Source organism: Capra hircus, chromosome 22 (genome assembly GCF_001704415.2).
Source record: "Capra hircus breed San Clemente chromosome 22, ASM170441v1, whole genome shotgun sequence".
NCBI classification, from domain to species: domain Eukaryota; kingdom Metazoa; phylum Chordata; class Mammalia; order Artiodactyla; family Bovidae; genus Capra; species Capra hircus.
This window is the reverse complement of record NC_030829.1, coordinates 32,261,149-32,285,934: the sequence shown is the minus strand read 5'-3', so window position 1 is coordinate 32,285,934 and position 24,786 is coordinate 32,261,149. Positions and strand designations below refer to the sequence as shown.

Below are 24,786 nucleotides of genomic sequence, written 5' to 3'. Positions count from 1 at the left end.
GTGCCTATCAACACGGAGTAACAGATGAAATAAAGAAATCTAATGGTTTTGCCTGATCAGCAGTCACTTTCTTTTTTCAACCATCACCTTCAGTTTCTACAGGGAACAGACTCATTCTTTAAGCTCCAGCTATAGGGGTCTCAGTTTTTATAACGTGCCTGTCCCCCTCCCATCAGCACACACTGTTCTCTGACGTGAACATGCCAGCCCATTCTTTGTTTTAAGCCTGGCTCCTTCTCACCCTTCAGGTCTTAGCTCATATGTTACCCTTCTCAGAGAAGCCTTCCCTGAACACAGGAAACATCCCCACCTGTCCCATTTTCATTCCTCCGTCTCCTTTGTTCCCATCAGAGACTATTCAAAATCTATATCTTCATTCTCGGCTACCTTGTTTGTTTCTCATTAACCATCCTCCCTGAACGACTTCAAAGGGAACAAACACAGAAGGACAGAAACTACTTGTCACCCTCAGGATCTATTTTTCCTCCTTCCTTTTTGTAACAAAACACCTTGAGTGATGGCTTTGTCCACGGCCATCCACCACTTCCAGCCTCTTTTGCAGTTAGACCTGGTGACTTTTATGAACAAGGCTGCTTGCCTTGGCTTCTTTCCATCTGCCTACTGGTCTTGAGATGGAAATGGAGACTCACCAAAGCACATCCAATTATCTGAGTTCTCTGTCTTAGAAGATCTGCTTCAGATTCTCATAGTGATTAATTATAGGAAGAAAAGACAAATACCTACGCTGCCCGTAAAGTTTCTATAAATTAGAGCATGGTATGAAGGGAAAAATAAGCAACCATAAGTTTTTTTGTGTGTGGGCAATGTCTATGGGAAAGGAGGAGGGGAGGGATAAATAAGGAGTTTGGGATTGACATATACACACTACTATATATAAAACAGATAAGCAACAAGGACCAACTGTATAGAACAGGGAACTAAACTCAATATTTTATAACAACCTATAAGAGAAAAAAATCTGAAAAAAATAGAGGTATATGTATGTATTCATGATTGTATGAATCACTTTGCCATCCATAACACAACATTGTAAATCAGCTATACTTCAATAAAAATTCTAAAAAAGGAAAGAAAAGTAAGTAGCCAATGAAGGAATTCACTAACTCATTGGGTCCACATAAGGAGCTGTGAGGTAGAGAGACAGAATTCTTTGATTTTGATAGTTGAGAACATAGAGACCCAAAAGGCTAAGAGACAGCTGCAGGTCAGCCAGCGGGTAAGCAGAGTGCAGGACTGGTTTCTCTTTCAAATCCATACTATAGGGCTTTGGTTCTCCTCCCACTGACTCTGTGGAAGGTTTTAACAATCACATTGATTATTGGTGTGGCTGGAGCTTAATTATAGACTTTACAAACAGGATGGACCGGTCTTCGGGTTCTGCAATTCGCTTTCCTCCCTGCACACAATTCATTTTGTATTGATGTAGAAAGTACAAGTGGGCAGCACACGTTATCTTTGCTCTCCTACTGTTAACCTCCTCCAGGCTTTCAGCAGCATTAGAACTAGCATTCGATTCGAGGTCCATGGTGATGGCGGCTGGGGGAGCAAGCAAGCAGGATTCAGAAATCATCAAGTTGGCTGTGCTCATAGCTAGTGGGAAGCTGCTGGGTAGTACAGGGAGCTCAGCCTGGTGCTCTGTGATGACCTGGGGGTGGGGTGGGGGGCCAAGGAGGGAGGCTCAAGAGGGAGGGGATGTAAGTACACTTTACTGCTGACTCATGTTGTTGTATGACAGAAACCAACACTGTAAAGTAATTATCCTCCAACTTAAAAAAAAAAAAAAAAAGACACATACACACACACGAAAGATGGCCGCGCTTAGAAAAATAAGCAAGTCACTGAGTTTAAATAAAATGAACATTGTACTTTCATGACAAGGCAAGAGGAAGATTTTTGTGCTGGTTACTTAATTTGTCTGGCTCTAGGCAACTGGGAAATCCAATAATTAAAAAAAAAAAAAGTTTAGTTAACTGATGTTTAAAGGCTTCTTCCCCACCCTGAAATGTCCCGGGGTAATGAAGTGTATCTTAAGACTCTCTTTGAGTGTTATAATGCAGCAAGATATTAATCTTGAAAAGCATTTTATCCTACGATGGTCTACTGTAACACCTTGACTAGCATGTCATTTTTATTCCTCCCACCTGACAGGTTCTGGCTTTCCCCAGTGAAATAACTTGCTGGAGGGGTACAAATCAGCCATGACAGATACTGACACTTTACTCAGTCACTGACCCACTGTCTACTTTGTGAAGACTTGAAATACTGAGTGAACAATAAAAACGCAGAAGGAATGTGTTTGTTTTTTTAAAAAAATAAAGTTTCATCGTTTTTAAGTGTGAATGTCCTACAATTTGAAGCTGAGTTCTGGTACGTTTCATATTCCCAAAGAATTTGCAATGACACATTTCATGTTGAAAGGGCAGATTTAAAAGCAAAACTGCTTATGATCTGAATTTTTAATACCTCAAATCTTTGTGGATTATAATTCTGAATTTAAAACTTTTTTCTTTAATCTGCATCATACCTTAGGGCATTGTGGTGAATGAACTGAGAGAGGCAGAATGCTCACCCGTTTCTGAAAATAGGAAATGTGAGCGTGTTCTCTCAGGTGGTACACTAAGGCTCTATGTCTATAGTAGTGTTGGATCCTTCCTTAATCAAATAGGAATCCAAGAATATTTCTCATACCCTTCTTTATTGCCTGTCTCCCTCACCATCAATGAGTAATTACCAGGTATGGAGTAATGATTGCAAATCAGGCATAATGCTAAATATAATCTCATTTAACTCTTACAACCACCCTATGTAGTTGGTGGCATCACCATTGTGCAGATCAGGAAACTGAGTTTAAAAATAGGTTAAGCAACTTGCCCAAGGTCACACAGCAAACAGACATCAGAGACAGGCTTTGGATTTCTTCCCAAACCCTTGGCCTGTATCATTATACTACACAGATGCTTTTGCTGGGCATTATGGGAGGTAAAACAAATACAGTCCCCAACATTCAGAGGCTATAACTGATAGACACGTGGAAAGGACAGAAGGGTTCAGCCTGTGGGACTCAGACCAACCATTTTTCAAAATAGCCTTTTGACATATTATTGGCAAACCTTCCTCCTTCTGGTCTGTTTTTAAGCCATGTAATTATAATACAGCAGGCATGTGGTTCAAGAGGCTGAGTATTTACCCAGCCTCCCACTCCGGCCTTTGTTTCATTCCGATTTGCCAATCTGACCTTCTTTTCTGCCCGGCCATTGGTAACTTGCTGGAGCATCAGCCCATGAAAACAGCTGAAGCATGTCCTCCTTTTATATATCAGTGTTCACGTCCTTTTAAATTATGCACTCCCTTATTTGTGCCAACTGAGCCAGGACAGGGACTAGAAAAACTCCACCCGCCAACAAAACCCTTAAGTTGTCTGGACAGGGAAAAATAAAGATACAGAAGCAGAATCCCTTGTCAGGCTTAACAGAAGAAGCAAGGAGGAGGTGAACTATGGTAGAGAGTAGATACCTCCAAAAATTACCAAGAATGAGACAGTGATGACACCAGATGATCTGTTTATGGTCCCTTTCCAACTGAGTGGCATATCTTAAAAATGAAATAGGAAAACTCTAGAAGGAAGTGGCTTCTGATCCTTGTCTAGACTCTGAAATGAACAAGCAAACCTGATTATGATCAGTGTCAAACAATATTTACCAATTTCTATGAAACTGTGAATGTGAAGAAAGGCCTGTGAGTCATGAGCAACTGAGAGGAAATTAACAGCAATATTTACTGTGCAGATTCTGATTCACCATTATTTTGGAAGAAAGCCTGGTTGTTTTCAGTAGATCCATTTAGAGTCTGTGAGAATCTCAATTTTCTCAAGGCACATTAGCTAAGAAATTATTTGTGAGTCAATTTAAGTTATACTTTATATGCAAATTCAGAACAAGCAATTTTTAAGAAATGTTATTAACATAAAATTCAGGGAAGAAATAAATTACCAAAAAAAAAAAAGTCAACCGAGATGAGATCTGCCATAAGAAAACATGATAGGCAGTCATTTGATCCTACACAATAGATAAACTAGGGGCTAGTTTCAATAAGAAACTCATTATGCTCCAAATCCATCGTCCTAGCAGTGGAAACAACCCACACGTCCATCATGAGAGAACTGGTTAAATAAAGTATGTATTTTGACTCCATAGAGAACTAGGCAGCTTTAAAAACAGTGAAAAGAGATCGGTTTTATAAGTGGCTTGGAGAAATATGACATAGTATGAAATAGCATACAGGGACTTCTCGGCTGGTTCAGTGCCTAAGACTCCACACTCCCAATGCAGAGGACCCCGGTTCGATCCTCGATCAGGAACTAGATCCCACATGCTGGACTTAAGAGTTCACATACCATGAGTGAAGATTCCATGTGCTGCAACTAAGCCCCAGCACAGTCAAAATACATATATAAATAAATAGTTTTTTAAAAAAAGAAAAGAAATAGTATACATAGTAAGGTTTCTTTCACACAGTAAAAGCTCGTTATACACACTGACAAAGTCTGTATGAACCAGTATCGGTCTCTTGACAATGTTTATAAACAGGTGAAGGATTAAGACTGAAGGACTTCCTACCCCAACTGACATGCTTCTATAGTGAGTGCTTTTTTTGTTTGTTTGTTTCTTTTAAAATGATTATTTAAAATGTTTGCTAAAAACATTAAAATAAAATATATAACTGCACAGAAAAATGATTGTGAAAAATATTCAAAAAATGATATGCCTATCATTTCTTTATTAGAAATTTATCATTATTTATCATTATTAGAAACTTAATCTTAGAAACAAACTTTCAAATGTAATCCTTGTTGGAGAGTTCCCCAGTGGCCTAGCGATTAGGGTTCTGGGCTTTCACTGCTGCGACTAGGGTTCAATCCCTGGTCAGGGAACTGAGATCCCATAGGCCCTGATAAAACAAACAAACAAAAACTCAAACCCAAAACATAACACAACCACTAATTACTTATACTCCTCCTGAAAATTAAGTATTCCTTATTTCAATTGATCTGGGTCACTGAACCAAAATTACAGAGATCAAGTTCTGTGTAATTACACACAGGTTTGCTTACTGTCAGTCACCAGGCAGATGTCTTACTTTTATTGAGAATCCCCAATAGGAAGCCACAGTGCCCAGCCAGTCTGATCCAGGAGAGCTGAATGGGCATTCAAAGGGGACTGTGGTTTGCTCTGGCAGACATCCTTTCATGTTTTCTGTGCCAGTTTCACAACCATAAAATGAGGAGAAACGGGTACCTTATTTATTGCCTAAACTCAAAGGAAGACTGTAAGCACCAATTGAAGCTGAATGGACACTTAGAAGATGAAGAGCATGTGGTATTATGAACAGGGCCTGACTTTATGAAAAACATGGCTGTTTTTCTAGTACACATTAAAGCCAGAGACAGATGGAAGTGCTAAGAGCTATTTAAGGCTGTGATGTCGGGGTGTGATGGCGCAGGCCGCTGGACCACGGTCTGTTATTATAGGCCATTGTTTCACAGCTGTGATTCCCAGACATGGCAGCAGAGGACAGGGAGGGTAGCAAAACCTACCAGCATGAATAAGTTATGTTCCTATAATACTGAGTAGGCCAGAGCAGCTAGATGGTTATCTACACAAACTCATCAATTCTTACATAGGCAATAAGAAGTATTGTACACTTACGCTTGGTCAAGAGGAACAATCTCACAATCAAATTGCCAAGAATGTAACTTATAAGCTCTGGAAAATCCAAACCAGATAGTGTACCTTTATTAAACAGCACATAATTCCTTTATCAAAAGTAGACAAGTTAAATGTGGAAAATTGTGAAACAAAGATAAGCAAGGATAACAGCAATAGTAGAAAGATTACTTGTAACTATACTCCTGAGAGGTAACCAGCACTCAAATTTTTGGCTTACATCTTTACAGTTCATCCATTTGTTTATCCATTCAATGTAAAGATGTATATGTATGCATAAGTGTGTGGATTTTGTATATATTTTTATATATAGATAAAATTTATTAAACAAACGACATCATGTTCATACTAACTTAAAATAGAAATTAGATGTGTACACTTATAAACTGTGTTGTGATCAACATCCTTGTAGTTAAATCTTTGTGTATAATTTTACTAATAAATGATCAGACATGGAATTGCTGTATAAATGGTGCATGAATGAGTTATAAAAAGCATTTCACATTTAACTTGACTCTTCTGTACACCTAGGACTTGACTAATCAAAAATTCTTTATCCAAGATTGCTTGTTGCCTTAAAGTGACGTTTCTAGCTCTAGAACTGCTTAATGTTCCCATAAGTGTCTGAAATGATTCACACTTACTTTCCGAGGTTTCACCTTATCTTGCAAATCATACTGGCCAATTCCTTTATAACTGATTCCAAGCCACCAAGGAAGTCCTTGTTTATCCTGAAAGATGGAAAAACATGAGAACCAAGACCTAATTGTTAAGTCTTCTAGAGATGAAGTAATATCTGCCAGTTTCTTGCTTTAACAGGTATCAGCAAGTCAAAATAATTTTGTCTTGGTAAACAAAACACTATTTAAAATCCTGACTTGTTATTAAAAAACTTTCTTAGAATTCCTTCAAATAAGATCTATAAATCAAAACACACCAATGCTATTAACACCATCAAAAAGAAAGACTTATTACTGTTAGGATTAAAAAATTGGAAAGAAGATATGAAATATAAGCAATTCAACCGGTAATTAATCCAGAGTACAAAGCCAGTTAGTCATTTAAAAAAAAAGAAGAAAAAGAAAAAAGCTCTTTGTTCTCTTGATTAGTAACTAGCTATAAAGGTCAGGCAAGTTTCCAAAGAATTATCAAGATGAGAAAAGTGGTTCCAAATCCTTATGTTTATAAACTTAACAAGGAACATGGGAATACTAAAGCACTCTTCAGATGAGTTAAATGATTCAAAGACAAAATGCTTGAATAATGACTTTGAGGTATATATGGGGAGAGGAGGAATTTATTTTTTTAACTCATATATTTATCTTTTAGGTCTTGCCAAAGGGATGGGGGAGCCTGGTGGGCTGCTGTCTATGGGGTCGCACAGAGTCGGACACAACTGAAGCGACTTAGCAGCAAAGAAAGGGTATACTGACAAAGGGAAAGAAAAGACTTGGGCTTAAACAATTACCTATATGCAAATAAATTAAGAATCAGTAGGAATTAAAATGGAATTGGTACATATTTTTAGTAAAAGGTGTCCTCATCATACAGGTATGTATGATCCAATTCCCCGCCATTTGGAATTGCAAACACTGTCAGAACTTGGAAAGTCACTCAAGATTGACCAAATACAAAATTATACCTCTTTCAAACAAGACTCTTTTATTGACAATATGCTTTGTTCTCTATCATCTCAAAGTTTTTCTTAGTCAATTTATCCGTGTGTATGAAATCTAAAAATACTACTCAAATATAAAACATACCAATTGAAAATGGGTACTACAAATCTTGTAGAAACCTGAGGATTTTATGAAGCTGCTTAAATGATATGGGATGATTCTCCAATGATTCCTATACAAAGGTGCTATGAAATGTACATCTAGTAGTATTGGAAAGGTGCCCAATTGGAAAAGACATAAATAAGCAAAAGTAGGTAAATGCATAGGTTTATCAGAAGAGAATGATCTGAATATTTCAGGGCTAATAGAGGCTTTGGGAACATTTGAACATAGCTAGCATTTTACAAAAATAATATGCTTTATAATTTGCTATGACAACGACAAGATACAATCAGGCTTTTATTTTTTTAAGAAATTCAATCCTATTCTAAAGGCTGAAATTTCTAGAGATAATGTACATAAATATGCATATTGATTTATGTGATTTTAGAAAGTTAGTGCTATTCACTAATGCTCATATGATAACACAGTCATGATGAAAGCTTTGTCATATGAAACTATTTACCTTTACTGCATAATAATGGACTCCATAGGTTGGCAGAGCTTCTACTATTTTCATATACCTATGAAAAATGAATATATGTTATAACCTTTTATTAAATTAGTTAGAGGGCCCTTTTGGGAAAAGTGATCTAAAGAAACACCATTTGTATCTGCTTTACTCATTAAAACCACTTCTTTGACTAAAGGTAGAAATAGAATAAACCACTCTAGGGAGTAATACGTTTTACCTTACTCAAATGTTAGAAGGTTGTTAACAAAATTCAATTTCAAAAAGCTATAGGAAATATTATTTTCTGCATATTAAAGTTTCTATGACTCAGAAATATACGTTACTACAAACACAAATTGCAAGTATTTTTTTTGTCTAGCACTTAATGATGCAAGACATTATAATCAACTTTTGAGTCTTGCTCATAATAAGTAAAACATAGAGGTAATCTATATATTGATGGTGGTACATTTTAGAAATTAAGTCAAGCCTCTTAGAAATATATGCTTTAAAAGAGTGAGTTTTATTATTGTAAATAAGATTTTAAAATGTATGTACTCCCTCAAAAAAGTTAAAGTGATTATATACCTCTTATTATTTTTAATTCAACAAGTATTTATTTTATTCTTTTAAGACTTTATGTTGTTGTTTAGTTGCTCAGTTGTGTCTGACTCTTTTGTGACCCCATGGACTATAGCCCGCCAGGCTTCTCAGTCCATGGGATTTCCCAGGCAAGAATCGTGGAGTGGGTTGCTATCTCCTTCTCCAGGAGATTTTCCTGACCCAGGGATCAAACCTGCATCTCCTGCATTAGCAGGCAGATTCTTCACTGAGCCACCAGGGTAGCCCTTAAGAGTTTATGGAGTGGACTAAATTGTGTAAGATTTCCTTTCTGCCCACAAAAAACTGAGACTCCTGTATGATACAAGTGGGCTGTTTAAAAACATTTTGAAGATCAGTGGCTCTGGACCTTGTAATCAATAAACGTGATAATTCTTCAAAGTAAAAGGTCTGCATGTAAGTGAATATAAACAGTTAAGTGGATGTGCCAAGGCCAGGTAGCAATTACACTGCACAGCCAGGATTCCCACACAAAGTGAGTCGGATTCCACAGTCTAGAGCCTTAACTACTGAGTTACACAGTCTCTTACTTGGAGCCATAATGATAATGATCAAAGGAAATACGAAGATACTGCATTTAATCAAGAACAGTTCATAATATGCTCATTAACCTAACCTAAAATCATTCATCAGAGAAGGCAATGGCACCCCACTCCAGTACTCTTGCCTGGAAAATCCCATGGATGGAGGAGCCTGGAAGGCTGCAGTCCATGGGGTCGCTAAGAGTCAGACACGACTGAGTGACTTCACTTTCACTTTTCACTTTCATGCATTGGAGAAGGAAATGGCAACCCACTCCAGTGCTCTTGCCTGGAGAATCCCAGGGACGGGGGAGCCTGGTGGGCTGCCGTCTATGGGGTCGCACAGAGTCGGACACGACTGAAGCGACTTCGCAGCAGCAGCAGCAGCAAAATCATTCATGGAAATTGCTATTCCTTTTTTATTTTTCATTTCAGAAGATGGGCACAAATCAGGGATTCAGCTTTGGAACTGCTAACTTCTGATTTCTGCCTTGAAGATCACAGCAGGTGTACTGTGATTAAAAAGGAGATGAGTGCAAGAGCAGGGATGTGGGAGAAATCTATATCTGACGGGGGAATAGTGATCACCAAGTCCTTATTTCACTTCTCACATGATTTGTAGTATATTCGGCAGATTTACAAAAACAAACAAAAAAAACCTTCTATCATCATAAAAGTTATTCCACAATATAGTAATAATGCTATATTAGTTTTTACAACTAAAAATTATAAATTTAGTTTTTATAATTTAAAAACTTCAATGTACCTTATGAACTGTTCTTAATAAATAACGGATACTCTGTAGGTCTAAAATGTAGAAGTCTATCATTATAGTCTTCTGTTTGTACCACGAAGAAAGAGATGATCCAACCTAGCACTGTGTGTTCCACCCAAAATACAGTCGCCAACCAGGTGACCAAACATGGCCTCCAGACAGGTATTGTCTGCCTCACATTATACTAAAGTTTCTTAATATTACTTTGCAATTTTAAAATTAGGATTTAATGTAAAGTAATTAGCCTCCAATTAAAATAAATAAAAAAGAAAAAAATAGGATTTAAAAATTGTAAATTCCTTTTTTTCTTGAAAAACATTAGATGATTTGGCAATATTATGCCTGAATGCTGAGGCTGAGTAGCCTTGTCTCCAGCCAGGTCAAAAGCTCTCTAATTCACCACAGTCACCACAATCTCATTTTTGTTACCTGCCTGACATTGGTAGGCATCTGAATTGATGACACCAAAGTATAGAATAGCCCATGAAGTTTTGTAATTCATGGCAAGATACTTCTAGCCAGGTACTATATGCACACACACTGTACAACAGAAATCATTTCAGATGACTTTCTCAAACAGAAGACATTACAACTATATCTTCAGAAAGATACTTACTGAACAACAGCTTGACCCCGCGTCAGACCTTTGATTTTCAAATAATGTTCAATTACTCTGTCCTCACTGTAAAACAAGGAGATGAAAAGTAGAGCAATACACGACTGTATGAAGTACAGATTCCATTTCAAGATTTTCAGGGAGCCACTGAAAATAGTTGAGAAAGAAGGCCTAGACCAGCTTGTTCAGGACAAGAAGACCAGCTTGTTCAGGAGATAGAAGCTGGCTGACTTTTGTTTTTGTAGGACATAGACTCTTGGACCTCAGACGTTTGACTACTTTGTCTTGACTGTTTACAATTTTATATAACTTACTTATGTGCAAACTTTTAAAACCTTAAGTTATTAGAAAAGGAAAATAACATCAATTCATCAAATGAAAAACTAATATTTTCTCCCATAACTGATGGAATATAATAAATACAAAATAATTTATTAAATGCTAAAGATTCTTGCTGGGGAAATTAAAAGTTTTTAAAGAGATCAGCAGGGGTAAGGTATTATAGACATTTTCCTTAAACTGCTAAGATTTAGAAAGAATTAAAAATGCTTCTAAGTGAGTGTTCAACCTAAAATCCTCTACTGTCACGACTTGTGCACATAATACCCTAGGAGAAGGTAATAATACCTTCATTATTGTCTTAGGATAAAACTTTTTGACTAGAAAGGGGAAAAACGGGTGAACTCTGATCACTTTTGACACCCTTCAGTTATTCACCCTCCTTTCAGACTGGTAGCTTGTTAGTCACATCTCAAGTATAACTGAGAAGAATAAACGTTTTTATCTCTATCTACCCAATAATCAACAGTAATCAGTCTTTGCTTTTTACTGTTAAGAAACTATCACTTAACAATGATTCATTTAAAAGGTTCCAGATTCAGGATGCAATGTAGCCTCAGCACTCACTCTCACTATTGACTTGGGAAATATTCCAACTTTCATATTATAGCTCATTCATGGTGAATATTTATTTTGTAACCAGTTTTCTAGAGGAAAGGAAAACCATCTTCAGGATTCACAGCCTTAAACTGAGGAAAATATATTTAAAGGGAATTTAAGTAGTTTAAGGGGAGAAAATGCACTTCTCTAGGAAAAATGTTGCATGGGAGGTGGGTACTATGGGTTCATTAAAACACAGACAAAGAAAACAACTCAAAATAGACAATGACTCCTGGCTGTAGATGAAACCTCTGATCATTCAGGTTGCTTCTGTTTATTACGAACACCTCGGAAATCTGTCTTTTATACCACTTGCATTGCACTCCTCCAGATGAGGGCTGTGTTACACAGTGAGTACACATATACTAAGCATGATTCACTTAACAGCACCCCACAAATCTTTTATGCACCTGAATGGAAAGGCAAATGGCTACTCTCCACATATGACTACAAGTCTTGGGATGACAGTCTCCAGAGAGCTTTAACAAGACCTTGTCACTAGAAGGATCAAGGTCTACTTCTTATTAGTCTGACACATATTATAGGCAATTTGAGACTTCCCTCACTTATATTTCTTGCAGTCTCCTGAGGAGCACGTAGTTCTCAATGGAGGCTATGGCAATGGGGTCATGGGCCACCTTGGCTCAGCTTACCAGTAGGCAAGGGAGGGATGCTCCTGCAGAGTTTTGGTTGGAAAAGCTGGAAGTGTCTTTAAATCTTTCCTGGCATTTTCATCACTAAAAAGAAAAGTAATACAGTATGTCAACTGCTGTTACCTAAATGATTATCCAAGCTGGTCATCAGGTGAAATCTGAACAGTAACAATTATAGCATATTTGTTGTTGTTTACTAGCTCAGTTGTGTCCGACTCTTTTGTGACATGTGACCCCATAGACTGTAACCCACCAGGCTCCTCTGTCCATGGATTTCTCAGGTAAGAATATTGGAGTGGGTCGCCATTTCCTTCTCTAGGAGATCTTCCTGACCCAGGGACTGAACCAGTGTCTCCTGCACTGGTAGGCAGGTTCTTTACCACTCAGCCACCTGGGAAGCCCAATGATAGTACACTGGGCTGTGTCAAATGTTATTGGGAGCAGACTTAAGGCAATAGACTTTAACTAAAGACAGTGCCCAAATGGAGAACCAAGTCATCTGATGAGATTTTTGAGGCTTTTACAAAGACCAAAGAACATTAAAATAATGTTAAATTGCCATAATTTCATTTTCCTTACAAACTCACAGCTGTTTTCATTGTATATTCCCCATATGTATCTATTTTATTACAAAAGTATTACTATAATTGTGCATATTTCATATTCTATTTTTATATAGCATGTTTCAAATGTCATTATATACTTTCTTCATGTTCCTATAGCACCCTCATAATTATCTTTAGTGTCTACATAATATTCACTATGTAGGGACATTAGTTATCCTAAAAGCGTTCACACAGTATTACCACTTTTTCATAATAGATATTATTGCAATAAAAAGATGTGTGTAGACCTTTCTATTACTTCCCTACTGCTTTCCGGAATAAAATGAAGAAAGTTGGCCATCTGTGGAAACCATAGAAGATGACTTGAAAAATGTGCTTCTAATGAAACCTAAATGAAAGTCACGCAGTTGTGTCTGACTCTTTGTGACTGTGTAGTCCATGGAATTCTCCAGGTCAGAATACTAGAGTGGGTAGCCTTTCCCTTCTCCAGGGGATCTTCCCAACCCAGGGATCAAACCCAGGTCTCCCACATTGCAAGCGGATTCTTCACCAGCTGAGCCACAAGGGAAACCTAATGAAACCCAAGATGTCCCTCAAATTGTATCAGGTGAACTAAAACGTACCTTGTGAAACATCAGCTCATTTTAAAATGGCAAAATTCAGGGCACATAGGCAATATTTTATAATAACCATCAATGGAATATCATCTTTAAAAACTGTGAATCATGTTACACACATGAAATGTATAATATTTCAAATCAATAATATCTTGATCAAAAACAATGACTTTTGAGAACTAAAAAAAAAAGGCAAAATTGTGGCTGTCCAAAGAGATGGGTGTGGCCCTTAAGGAACTTAACACAAGGGAGAACAGGGAGCATGACTCAGTCATAGCTGGTCCTGTGCTGTATGATAGAAAACACTCTTAAATTGCTACAGGTATTTAAGAAAGCAGTTTCCGCTGAAACAGACATGACTCTCAAAAGAATCCACTGGAGCTTAGGATAAGTGCATTAAAGAGCAAAATCCTGACCACCCTGGCATTTCTCAAACACAATACTGGTAACTCTTCCTCTTATTTTCCACTTCTTCATACCTTTGCCACTAGCTACGGCTTCCTGAAAGTGAAAAAGAAAGAAAGTGAAGTCACTCAGTCGTGTCCGACTCTTTGCGACCCCGTGGACGGTAGCCCACCAGGCTCTTCCGTCCATGGGATTCTCCAGGCAAGAATACTGGAGTGGGTTGCCATTTCCTTCTCCAGGGGATCTTCCCAACCCAGGGATCAAACCCAGGTCTTCCACATTGCAGGCACATGCTTTAACCTCTGAGACACCAGGGAAGCTTTCTAGGTGGTGCTAATGGTAAAGAACCTACTTGTCAATGCAGGAGATATAAGAGACACGGATTCGATCCCTGGGTTGGGAAGATCCCCTGAAGAAGGGCATGGCAACCCACTCCAGTATTCATAGGGTCACAAAGAGTTGGACATGACTGAAGTGACTTAGCATACACGCACCCTTTGTTGAGGTTATCAAGAGCTAGGCACCATGGAAAGCACTTGGAGGACACTGTTCACCTCATGAAAATCTCATCACAACTCTTCCCATGTGGCAGGTACTATTATTTACCCAGACTACTTTATAGGGGCTAGAGGGTTGGGGTGGGAAGAGGGCCTCCCAGGTGGCTCAGTGGTAAAGAATCTACCTGACAATGCAGGAGACATGGGTTTCCTCCCTGCATCGGGAAGATTCCCTGAAGAAGGAAATGGCAACCCACTCCAGTATTCTTGCCTGGGAAATCTTGTGGACAGAGGTGCCTGGTGGGCTACAGTCCACAGGGCTGGAAAAAGGGTCATACACAACTTAGTGACTAAACAACAACTTCACAGGTAACAGTGTGAGGTTCAGCGAGGCTATGCCTCTTGTTCAATGTCTCACGGCTATTAGGTGGAGGAGCCAGAAAGCTTCAAAGGCCAAGACCCACCAATAGAATAATTACAGTATTCTATCACCTGATTCCCTGACAGATTCCCAGAGTAGTATCCTAGAGAGCCCACATAATACTCTCATCTCTGGCAAGGCAGAGCTCCCCCTTTGCCCTCACCCCTACTTACAAATGAAACCTCTGAGTCAATTAGTTTCAAAAGCCATCACTCAAGCATTTTCACATTTGTTTCCCTGAGGTTTGCCCCAGTGTGAATTGTGATGTTGGAAGAGATGAGCTTGCAAGTGGAGGATGAAACACTGAACTCAAGGTCCATCTCCTCCCAAAGCATTCATCCAGTCCTCCTAGGCCTAATGTCACAGATCAAACTGGGCAACCAAGCATGGTGTGCTGACTGGTTTTGTTTGGCCCAGGTTGCACTGTGCCGGATTAGAAACTGCTCTCTCCTGTCACCTGATGAGGGGTGGTGTGAGTGGTTCTCCTTCAGTGTCTACAGAAGGTTCATTTGCTGGTTTTATCAGTTTCTCCACCAGGCCACGGGCAATCAAGTGAACCCACTGAGCAACCTGTACATAAATTTACCATCTTTCAGTGAGAATAGACAGAGTATCACCTAGCTGGGAGATAGTATGATCTGCACCTGTCAATGCTACCCAACCAGGCTTGTGGCCCTCCCTAAAGGTGAAAGATCCGGCTTTACAAATCACTCCAGGAAATGAAAAGTCACTTGGCTCCTGTTCTTACATAAGGATAAATCTCTCCATTCATTTGAAATCTGAGCAGTTATGACTTAACCACATTGACAATCTGGGGAAACTGGTTTGGGCTTCCTGAAAACGAAAATATACCACAGTCCAATTTAATCAAAGGAAAGGTCATCTGTCAACTCCCACAATGATATTTATTTTTCTTAATCATTTCTTTTATTCTGTCCTTCAAATCCCATTTCCTTTTCAAAGAGGCTGGCTTATGAATTTTTTTGTCAAGGGAAAATACATGTATATGTTCTGAAGTGACAGACTAAAGGTAATACCTTTTGTTATTAATCATCATCACCATCCACATGTGTTATCTTCTGGGTTCATGTGAACTGTATGCTGAGTTTCAAGAACTCAACCTTGCATTTACTTATTTCTTTGGATTAGAGTTAATTTTGTGGTTATCAAGACCTCGCTAGAGTAGAAGAGAAGCTGCTATTTACCACAAATTCACTCATTCATTTAGCAAATACGTATTATGTGTATACTGCATCCGAGCATGTAGAAACAAGTGTCATAGGATGCAGTTGGATTAAAAAAAAATTTGTATGTAATTCTTAAAATTAATTTTTACTAGAGTATAGTTGCTTTAAAATGTTGTTAGTTTCTTGTTGTATGGTAAAGTGGATCAGTCATACATATATATACACACTCTATTTTTATATTTCCTTTCAATTTAGATCACCACAGAATATTGAATAGAATTCCCTGTGCTGTACAGTAGGTTCTCATTAGTCATTTATTTTATACATTGTACTATATTTATGTCAGTTCCAATCTCCCAATCCATCCCACCCTCCCATCCCCCACCTTGGTAACTAAGTTTATCCTCTATTTCATGATACTGCTTTTAAGTTATGCAAATGTATTCAGCCAAAAGAGAGGAGAAAGGGGTAAGAAATAAGGGGGAAATTCTATCCATCATTCTATTCAAAAGCTGATTGTTGAGAATAAGTGTGAAATGGAAGGTTTGAAGTTGTTTCCCTTTAAGATGATTTTAGTTTCTATGTCCGTAAAGCACCAGCCTCTCAACATACTGAGAATTTTCTAGTATAGTATTTAAGCATTTAATACATGCTCGCTAATCATAAGAAACTTCTGTATTCCTTAAGTGCTTAACTTAAGAAACAGCTATGTGTTTCAAATGGAAAAAAATGCTACCTGATGAATTTTGGTCTTCGACAGGTCACCTTCCCAACACATTTTCAAAAGTAATTTAAACTATGCATGATTAGAACCTACCCCAGTTCTAAGATGTGATGTTATATATCTGGAAATGATGAGTGAATAAATCAATAAATTACCAAAGGTTAATCATGAGCCCACATCCTAAATAACAATGAATATTCATTCATTAAGACTTCTTTTGGGTACAAATCAATCACTGAGAAGCAAGGAAAATGAGCATTAATAAATAGGCTTAGGGATCATTTCAAGGAGAGTTTAGATTACTTTAAAAGGAATACACTTGAATAGGTGGAGCACAAAGGATCTGGGGGGCCATGAAACTATTCTGAATAATAGTGTAATCATGGATATATGATTTATCAAAAGCTATAGAATCAGTACAACACAGAGAGAATCATAATGTGACTATCAACTTTCAGTTCACTTCAGTTCAGTCGCTCAGTCGTGTCTGACTCTGTGACCCGATGGACTGCAGCACTCCAGGCCTCCCTGTCTGTCACCAACTCCCGGAGTTTACTGAAACTCATGTCCATTGACTGGGTGATGCCATCCAACTATCTCATCCTCTGTCGTCCCCTTCTCCTCCTGCCTTCAATCTTTCCCAGCATCAGGGTCTTTTCAAATGAGTCAGTTCTTCACATCAGGTGGCCAAAGATTTGAGTTTCAGCTTCAACATCAGACCTACCAATGAACACTCAGGACTGATCTTTGGGATGGACTGGATGGATCTCCTTGCAGTCCAAGGGACTTTCAAGAGTCTTCTCCAACACCACAGTTCAAAAGCATCAATTCTTCGGCACTCAGCTTTCTTTATAGTCCAACTCTTGCATCCATACATGACCACAGGAAAAACCATAGCCTTGATGAGATGGACCTTGTTGGCAAAGTAATGTCTCTGCTTTTGAATATGCTATCTAGGTTGGTCATAACTTTCCTTCCAAGGAGTAAGCGTCTTTTAATTTCATGGCTGCAGTCACTATCTGCAGTGATTTTGGAGACAAAAAAAATAAAGTCTGACACTGTTTCCACTGTTTCCCCATCTATTTCCCATGAAGTGATGGGACCAGATGCCATGATCTTAGTTTTCTGAACGTCAAGCTTTCAGTCAACTTTTTCACTCTCCTCTTTCACTTTCATCAAGAGGCTCTTTAGTTCTTCTTTGCTTTCTGCCATAAGGGTGATGTCATCTGCATATCTGAGGGTATTGATATTTCTCCCAGCAATCTTGAACTAGTAATGTATCAATATTGATAATTTGAAACAAATGTACAACACTAATATAAGATGTTACTGATGGGGAAACTGAAAAGAGGGGAGAGGGGAGAAGAGAAGATATATATATATATCCCCTCCTCTGGATTTTCTATTCAACTCTTGTGTAAACCAAGAACTACTCTTAAAAAATAAAGTCTACTAATTTTTTAAAAAAGATTAAAAAAGAAATCTACTTTCCATTAGTGGTTCTTAACTAGGGCAACTTTGCTCCTCAGGGAATATTTAGCAATGTCTTAAGACATTTAGTCACACCTGGGGAAGACAGTGTTACTGGCAGCCACTGAGCAGACGCCAGGATGCTACTATACAGGCTACAATACACAGGACAGGCCCCAGCAACAAAGAATTATCTTGCCCCAACTGTCAATAGTGTTGAGGTTGAAAAACCCTCACCTGGATTCTTATAAAACTACTGATAATCCAACCCTAAAACTTCTAATTGCATCTTTTAGACTTGAAGAAATGTTCTCTTCTGTCATCCTTAGACTATTAAGACGTTAAAATATAAAAGTATCTCAGGTGCAAGTGTCTAATAGGAGCCATGGGAGAGAGGTACTAGAAATCCATCTGCGTAAGCTAGCTAAGAAGGGCAAGTCAAACTCAGCAGCAGACACAGGGACTACGGGGACTGATGGGGACTGTGAGGAAGAGAATGATGCCCACCTGCAGTATACTGGGAATATAGATTTGACTGTGTGAGACAGAGATCAACACTTTGGTTAATTTCTCTTGATGTAAAAGTCAGAGCTGGAATAATGAAGTATTCAGGGGCCCAATCCTTTCTCCTGTTGCTTCACCATTCCTGGGGTGCTGCTATCCTTCATGTTATCCAAGACAGCCCATCACCATACCCACATTTTAGCCATCAGGTAGGGGAAAAAGAATAAAGGAGGACATACCCACTCTGTTACAGGCAGAACCTGAAAGCTGCCCATCTCCCCTAATCCCATGGGCCAGAATAATCTCAAGGCTCTTGCTAACTGCAAGGGACACTGGGATGTGTTAAGTCTTTATTTTGGGCAGCCACATGCATCGCTAAAAATTCTACTAACATGGAGAAAAAGGAGACTGGATACTGAAGAAACAGACAGCACTGCTGATGGGGAAACACTGCTCAGATCCAGGTCTTTTGTGTCACATGGGAATACAGATCCACTACTGCCTAATTAGGATTACACTTGTTTTGAAAAGGGGCAAAATCTCAGATTTTTACCTAGAGCAATTTCAAAATATTGCCTCAATCAGAAAAAAAAAAAGTCAAAATTAAAAAAGTAAAACATTGTGCAGGTCCTATAAAACATATATACCAGCCGACCATGACCATTACTTTGCAAATTCTGATATAAACTATTAGAAGAGCATGTAGAGTTCTCAGTTCAACTTGGTTTCCAGTTTCAGATAATTTATTTACAGTGCAAAGTGTCAGTAGGGCATGAATAAATGAGAAACATAAATAATTTTGACAAATGTGGAATTTGGAGTGTTCCAAAAGATTACTCTCAGGAAAAAACACAAGCCTTATTTCTTTGTGTTTGAGAAGGTGCCTATTAATCCTCCAAATCTGTTCCTTTGAGCTATTGCAAAACATCCTTTCTTGTGAATACATAGTATCACTTTTCTGAAAGAATGTATTTAGTACAGGAAACCTCTAACAAGTCACCACCAACAAGGAAGTGACTGAGCTGAGGAGCTGGCTATGACACCAGAGGACCAAGAAGATACAAAAGATGGCTGAGATGGATGGCCCGGCAGTGAAAGGGCTTGTATCTCTCACCAAGCAGTGCGCAAGTAGAAACCCAGATGGCCAACAGGCAGAATCAAGTGTTCACCTTTACAGGAACTCAGGGGAACACACAGTAAATCTTTAATGGATTACCACTTTGTACCAGACTGCAGAGGTTACATCAAGATGTTTGGCAACAGGAACTTCCATCCATTCACGGTGGAAAACTCTAATGATATGATCATTTTGGAAATCTGCATACCCCACAACCCAGAGATCTTTTCCTAGGTATATCTCTAGAGAAACTGACACAAAAGAATAAAGTTTATAACAGCATTTTTCACAGTAAGACAAAAGAAAACAACCCAAATATCCCATGACAGTAGAAATGATAAAATTATAGTATTCATAATGGAATGCCATATAGCAAAGAAAATACTGTTTAGCTTCACACAATATGGTGAATCTCACAATTATTAAGCAAAGAATCAAGACTCAAAGTAAGATATACATCACCATCCCCTGTACATATGTTCGAAAGCAAGCAAAATGAATACAGAGGATCATACACAGGTGACAATATAAAGCAGAACAAGAAGATAAGTTCCATAGTCAGAGTACAATCGGGCAGAGAGAGAAAGTTTATTGGGAAAAGGGGGCGCTAGCACACAATGGGCATGGGTGGGGTCCTGGCAACATTCCTCACTGGGTGTGGTTATGTGGCTGTGCAACTTCTAATCTGTTTTTTAAACCATTCATACATGTTTTACCCATACTTCCTGGTGATTATCAGTTGAGTTCAGTCACTCAGTCGTGTCCTACTCTTCGCGACACCATGGACTGCAGCATGCCAGTCCTTCCTGTCCATCATGAACTCCCAGAGCTTATTCAAACTCATGTCCATTGAGTCAGTGATGCCATTCAACCATCTCATCCTCTGTCATCCCCTTCTCCTCCCGCCTTCAATCTTTCCCAGCATCAGGGTCTTGTAATGAGTCAGTTCTTTGCATCAGGTGGCCTAAGTACTGGAGTTACAGCTTCAGCATCAGACCTTCCAATGACTATTCAGGCCTGATTTCCTTTAGGATGGACTGGTTCCATCTCCTTGCAGTCCATGGGACTCTCAAGAGTCTTCTCCAACACCACAGTTCAAAAGCATCAGTTCTTGAGTGCTGAGCTTTCTTTATAGTTCAACTCTCACATCCATACATGACTACTGGAAAAACCATAGCTTTGACTAGACAGACTTTTGTTGGCAAAGTTATGTCTCTGCTTTTTAACATGACATCTAGGTCGGTCATAGCTTTTCTTCCAAGGAGCAAGCGTCTTTTAATTGTCACCATCTGCAGTGATTTTGAAGCCCCCAAGAATAAAGTCTGTCACTGTTTCCATTGTTTTCCCATCTATTTGCATGAAGTGATGGGACCAGATGCCATGATCTTAGTTTTCTGAATGTTGAGTTTTACGCCAACTTTTTCACCCTCCTCTTTCACCTTCATCAAGAGACTCTATAGTTTTCTTCACTTTCTGCCATAAGGGTGGTGCCTTACGGTGACATAATTCACATCCAGTGATCCGGGTGATATAATTCACATCAAAAACTAAGTTAAATATGACTAGTGGGTGAAAGGTACAGTGCCGGTGAGCAAGACCAGTGCCAGTTAGAGGGCAAGTGTTAGAAACACCAGGGGATTACTTTCAAGTTCATCCCGATCATTTTCAGAGGTTAGAACCAGGCAGGATTTCAAGTGTGAGTAGACTGACAGTAGCAGAATGCTTATTTGTTCACCCTCCAAAGAACCCCAGCTGGGGAATTTGCCTGGGAGCTGGGACCACGTGGATCCTGCGAGTGGGTGGGGGAAAAGTGAGGAGGCCCAGGTCTGGCTAGAGCACAGAAGGCTCCTCCCCTCCTGGGGCTGACAGACAGGCAGGCAGGCAGGGCGGGAGGCTGGGTTTGTATGAATGAGGAGTGACCTCAGAATCCCCAGGGAGGGCCCCTAACCAGCTGGATGTAAGCAAGCCTGGATGGAGATGTCTCTGCCTCTCCCCAGGAGTAAACACACTCACTGTGTGGACGTTCTTGAGCCTCATGCAGTGGAAGTGTTATTTTAAAGACTCAGTTGACTAGAACTGCCAAGAGGGACTGCTTTTTCCAAGTCTTAGCCAGAGACAATGCCCATAAATCTACAGGACTTTCTACTTGTCGGTAACAAACCAGAAACTGCTATTCTTCATCCTTTCAACAAGAATTCAGATGCTACAATGAAGAAGACTGCATTTTATCTGATGACTTAGGCTAAACCCCCCGTCATCAGGTATTCCAGGTTCGTATACTGACAGCTTTCTAGAAGCAGCCCAGGACCCACCTTTACCGTTTAGCCACCAGCGGCTCCTTTTGCCTCGATGATTGTTTTTGGCATTCCCAAGAATCCCCTTTCATGGGCTTTTGTTTTTCTTTCCTGATCTCACAAGCCCTGGAGGAATGTGCCAACCTCACCCCTTTCTGAGACAGCCACGTGGCTGGCAAAACTGAGGCCATCCTTTGTGTGTGCTGGAGCAGTTGTGTGGAAACAACCACCCCCAGCAGATGTGTGCACCTGTTTGTGCCTAGTTGGGGACTTGCCCACAGTTATAATCAGCCACCTGCCATGCCGAGGCTGGAGGGCAAGGGAGTTCAGGCAATTAGCAAACGGTGGTTGCTGGCCGTTTTGGAGCAAACCAATCACTGAATGAGATCCCTTGAAGATGGTAACTGTCAGTGTTTGGTGTGGGAGCATCCCTAGGTTTATAGAACAGTTAAAAAGGAAAAGAAAGGCCAAGCCTCAAACTTTCCTTTTCTTTTTGATGCTAAAGCTCTTCCTTATCTGAAAAGCACAATGACCCATGGAAATGAGTGTCAAATGTCACCAAGGCAAAAATTAAGCTCTTTAGGAAGTAACCTGGGACTGGAGTCATCTTCTCATCCACACATAAGCATAACTCAAAATCTATGTTTCAGTAAATGTATGTTGTTGTTTAGTCTCTCAGTCATGTCCGACTCTTTGTGACCCCATGGACTGTAATCCACCAGGCTCCTCTGTCCATGGACTTCTCCAGGCAAGAATACTGCAGTGGGTTGCCAATCCCTTCTCCAGGGGATCCTCCCAACCCAGGGATTAAACCAGGTCTCCTGCATTGCAAGCAGATTCTTTACCACTGAACCACAAGGGAAGTCCCATTAAACGCATATGCAAATATAAAAAAGCTACAGTTAATGCCTGTTGAACACTCAAGATAAAGTCTACCAGACAGCCTAAGGGGCCTCCGAGAATCCAAGCGAGTTGTCACAGCTGGGAGCTCTATTTAATACTGTGCTCTGTGCAAGCTAAAGATTTACTGTCATTAGGAACTGGTGTAAATTAGAAACGTTTGCCAGTCTTCTGGAATTGCCTGCACAGAGGTTGGTGATAAGCCATTTCCTTATCTATGCTTGTTGGAAAGCTGACGTGTGGCTATCAAAGTTTTGCACTAAACTGAAGGAACGGGCCATGGCAATGATTACAACGGCCAGAAAAAGTGTATTTAATGTTTGTTAAATGGTGTAACAGGTGTCAATGCAACTACTAAAGCATTCCGGGTGGACCTGGTCTTTAAGGATGTGTGTATGTCTGCTCAGGCATGTCAGACTTTTTGTGATTCATGGACTGTAGCCCACCAGGCTCCTCTGTCCATGGAATTTTCCAGGCAATATTGGAGTGGTGTTATTTCCTCCTCCAGGGGATCTTCCAGACCCAGGGATCGAACCTGCATCTCCTGCATTGGCAGGCGGATTCTTTACCACCAGTGCCACCTGGGAAGCCCTGACAGCTTGCTTAACCATGGTATTATTAGAAGGACCCTGGATACAGAACATAAGAACTAATTTCCTCAACTATGGTATCAGTGTTGGTCAACACTGTGGTGGTTAGCAGTTTAAGATATGTTATCAGTTTACTTAGAGCATTTTTTCACTGGCCAGACAGGCTTCACACCACCCTTTTTTAATTTAAAAAAAAAAAATCATGTTTCTTTCAGTTATTTGGGAACTTGGCCTTCAATGATGAATCCAATTCATTACCTTCTTGACTGTATAACTAGGGAATTCTAACAGAAAATTTCTCTCTACTAATTCCCAGGTAAAGGGATATTAAAGGTTGTCGAGCATGAGAAAATACAGTAGTTCTTATAACCCCCTGGCCAGCAGCATCAGCACTATCTGAGGATGTGTTAGAAATGCAAATTCTAGGGCCCCACTCCAGACCTACAGAACCAGAAGGGCTGAAGGTGGGACCCAGCAATCTGTTTAATAAATGACTTGAGAACCACAGGAACAGAATAACAGAATGAACACATAATATGAACACAGGGAGGTTTTCAAGAAAGAGATAAAATCTACAATTTAAAACAGGAAAGAAGGTCAAAGAGGCTGAGGAAGCCCAGTAGGCTAGTTTCAGGAGACCCTTCTGGGGCCCTTGTTGTGTCCCACCAGGCCCCTCTGTCCATGGGATTTTCCAGGCAAGAATACTGGAATGGGTTGTCATTTCCTCTTCCAGGGGATCTTCCCGACCCAGGGATGGAGCCTGCATCTCCTGCATTGCCAGGCGGATTCTTTACCACTGAGCCACCTGGGAAGCCCCTTCCAAGGATGACCCAGCAGTTATACAGACAGAGTAAGTACCTCCATTCAGTCCCTAAAAAGAAATGCTCACACTCACTGAACATTATTAGGCTCCAGAGACTGGGCTAAAACCTCTCTATAGGTTCTGCTATTATCACTAGCATCCCTGTTACATAGATGTGAAAACTGAGATTTAAAAGAGATTTCATTTAAACTCAGCAAGAAAGAAACTGATATGATTCCAGGCCTACACTTGGACAACTCTGCTAACTTCTCTAGTTTCAAAATGAAGGGACAGAAAACAAGGAAGGAGAGCAAAGGAGAAAAGAGAAGGCTTTTGCCAGCTTAACTTGAGGTTTTGGGATTTGTAATTATAGTGGCCACTCATTGATTTTACTAAACTTAGTTTCTAGGGTAAAGATAGGTTTCTTTTTTAAAACTAGATAATCTGATTGTAGACGGTGTGGGACAGGGAGGCCTGGTGTGCTTCAGCCCATGGATTGCAAAGGGTCAGACAAAACTTCATGACTGAACAACACAATCTGGTTTAGTAAAAAACTGGATTAAACCACAAAGATCTGATTACAGATAACCA

General features: G+C 39.6%; 1 protein-coding gene across 3 annotated transcripts in view; it reads right to left on the bottom strand.

Moving 5' to 3' along the window:
* FRMD4B (FERM domain containing 4B) overlaps positions 1-24,786 on the bottom strand; it is a 200,057-nt gene that overhangs the window by 41,901 nt on the left and 133,370 nt on the right. For all 3 annotated transcript variants that reach the window (XM_005695748.3, XM_018038306.1, XM_018038307.1), the window contains exons 8-11: positions 12,102-12,185; positions 10,510-10,575; positions 7,989-8,046; positions 6,389-6,475 (exon numbers count right to left, since the gene is read on the bottom strand). In XM_005695748.3, coding sequence (XP_005695805.3) covers positions 6,389-6,475; positions 7,989-8,046; positions 10,510-10,575; positions 12,102-12,185 — 295 coding nt within the window. The remainder of the gene's footprint in view (positions 1-6,388; positions 6,476-7,988; positions 8,047-10,509; positions 10,576-12,101; positions 12,186-24,786) is intronic.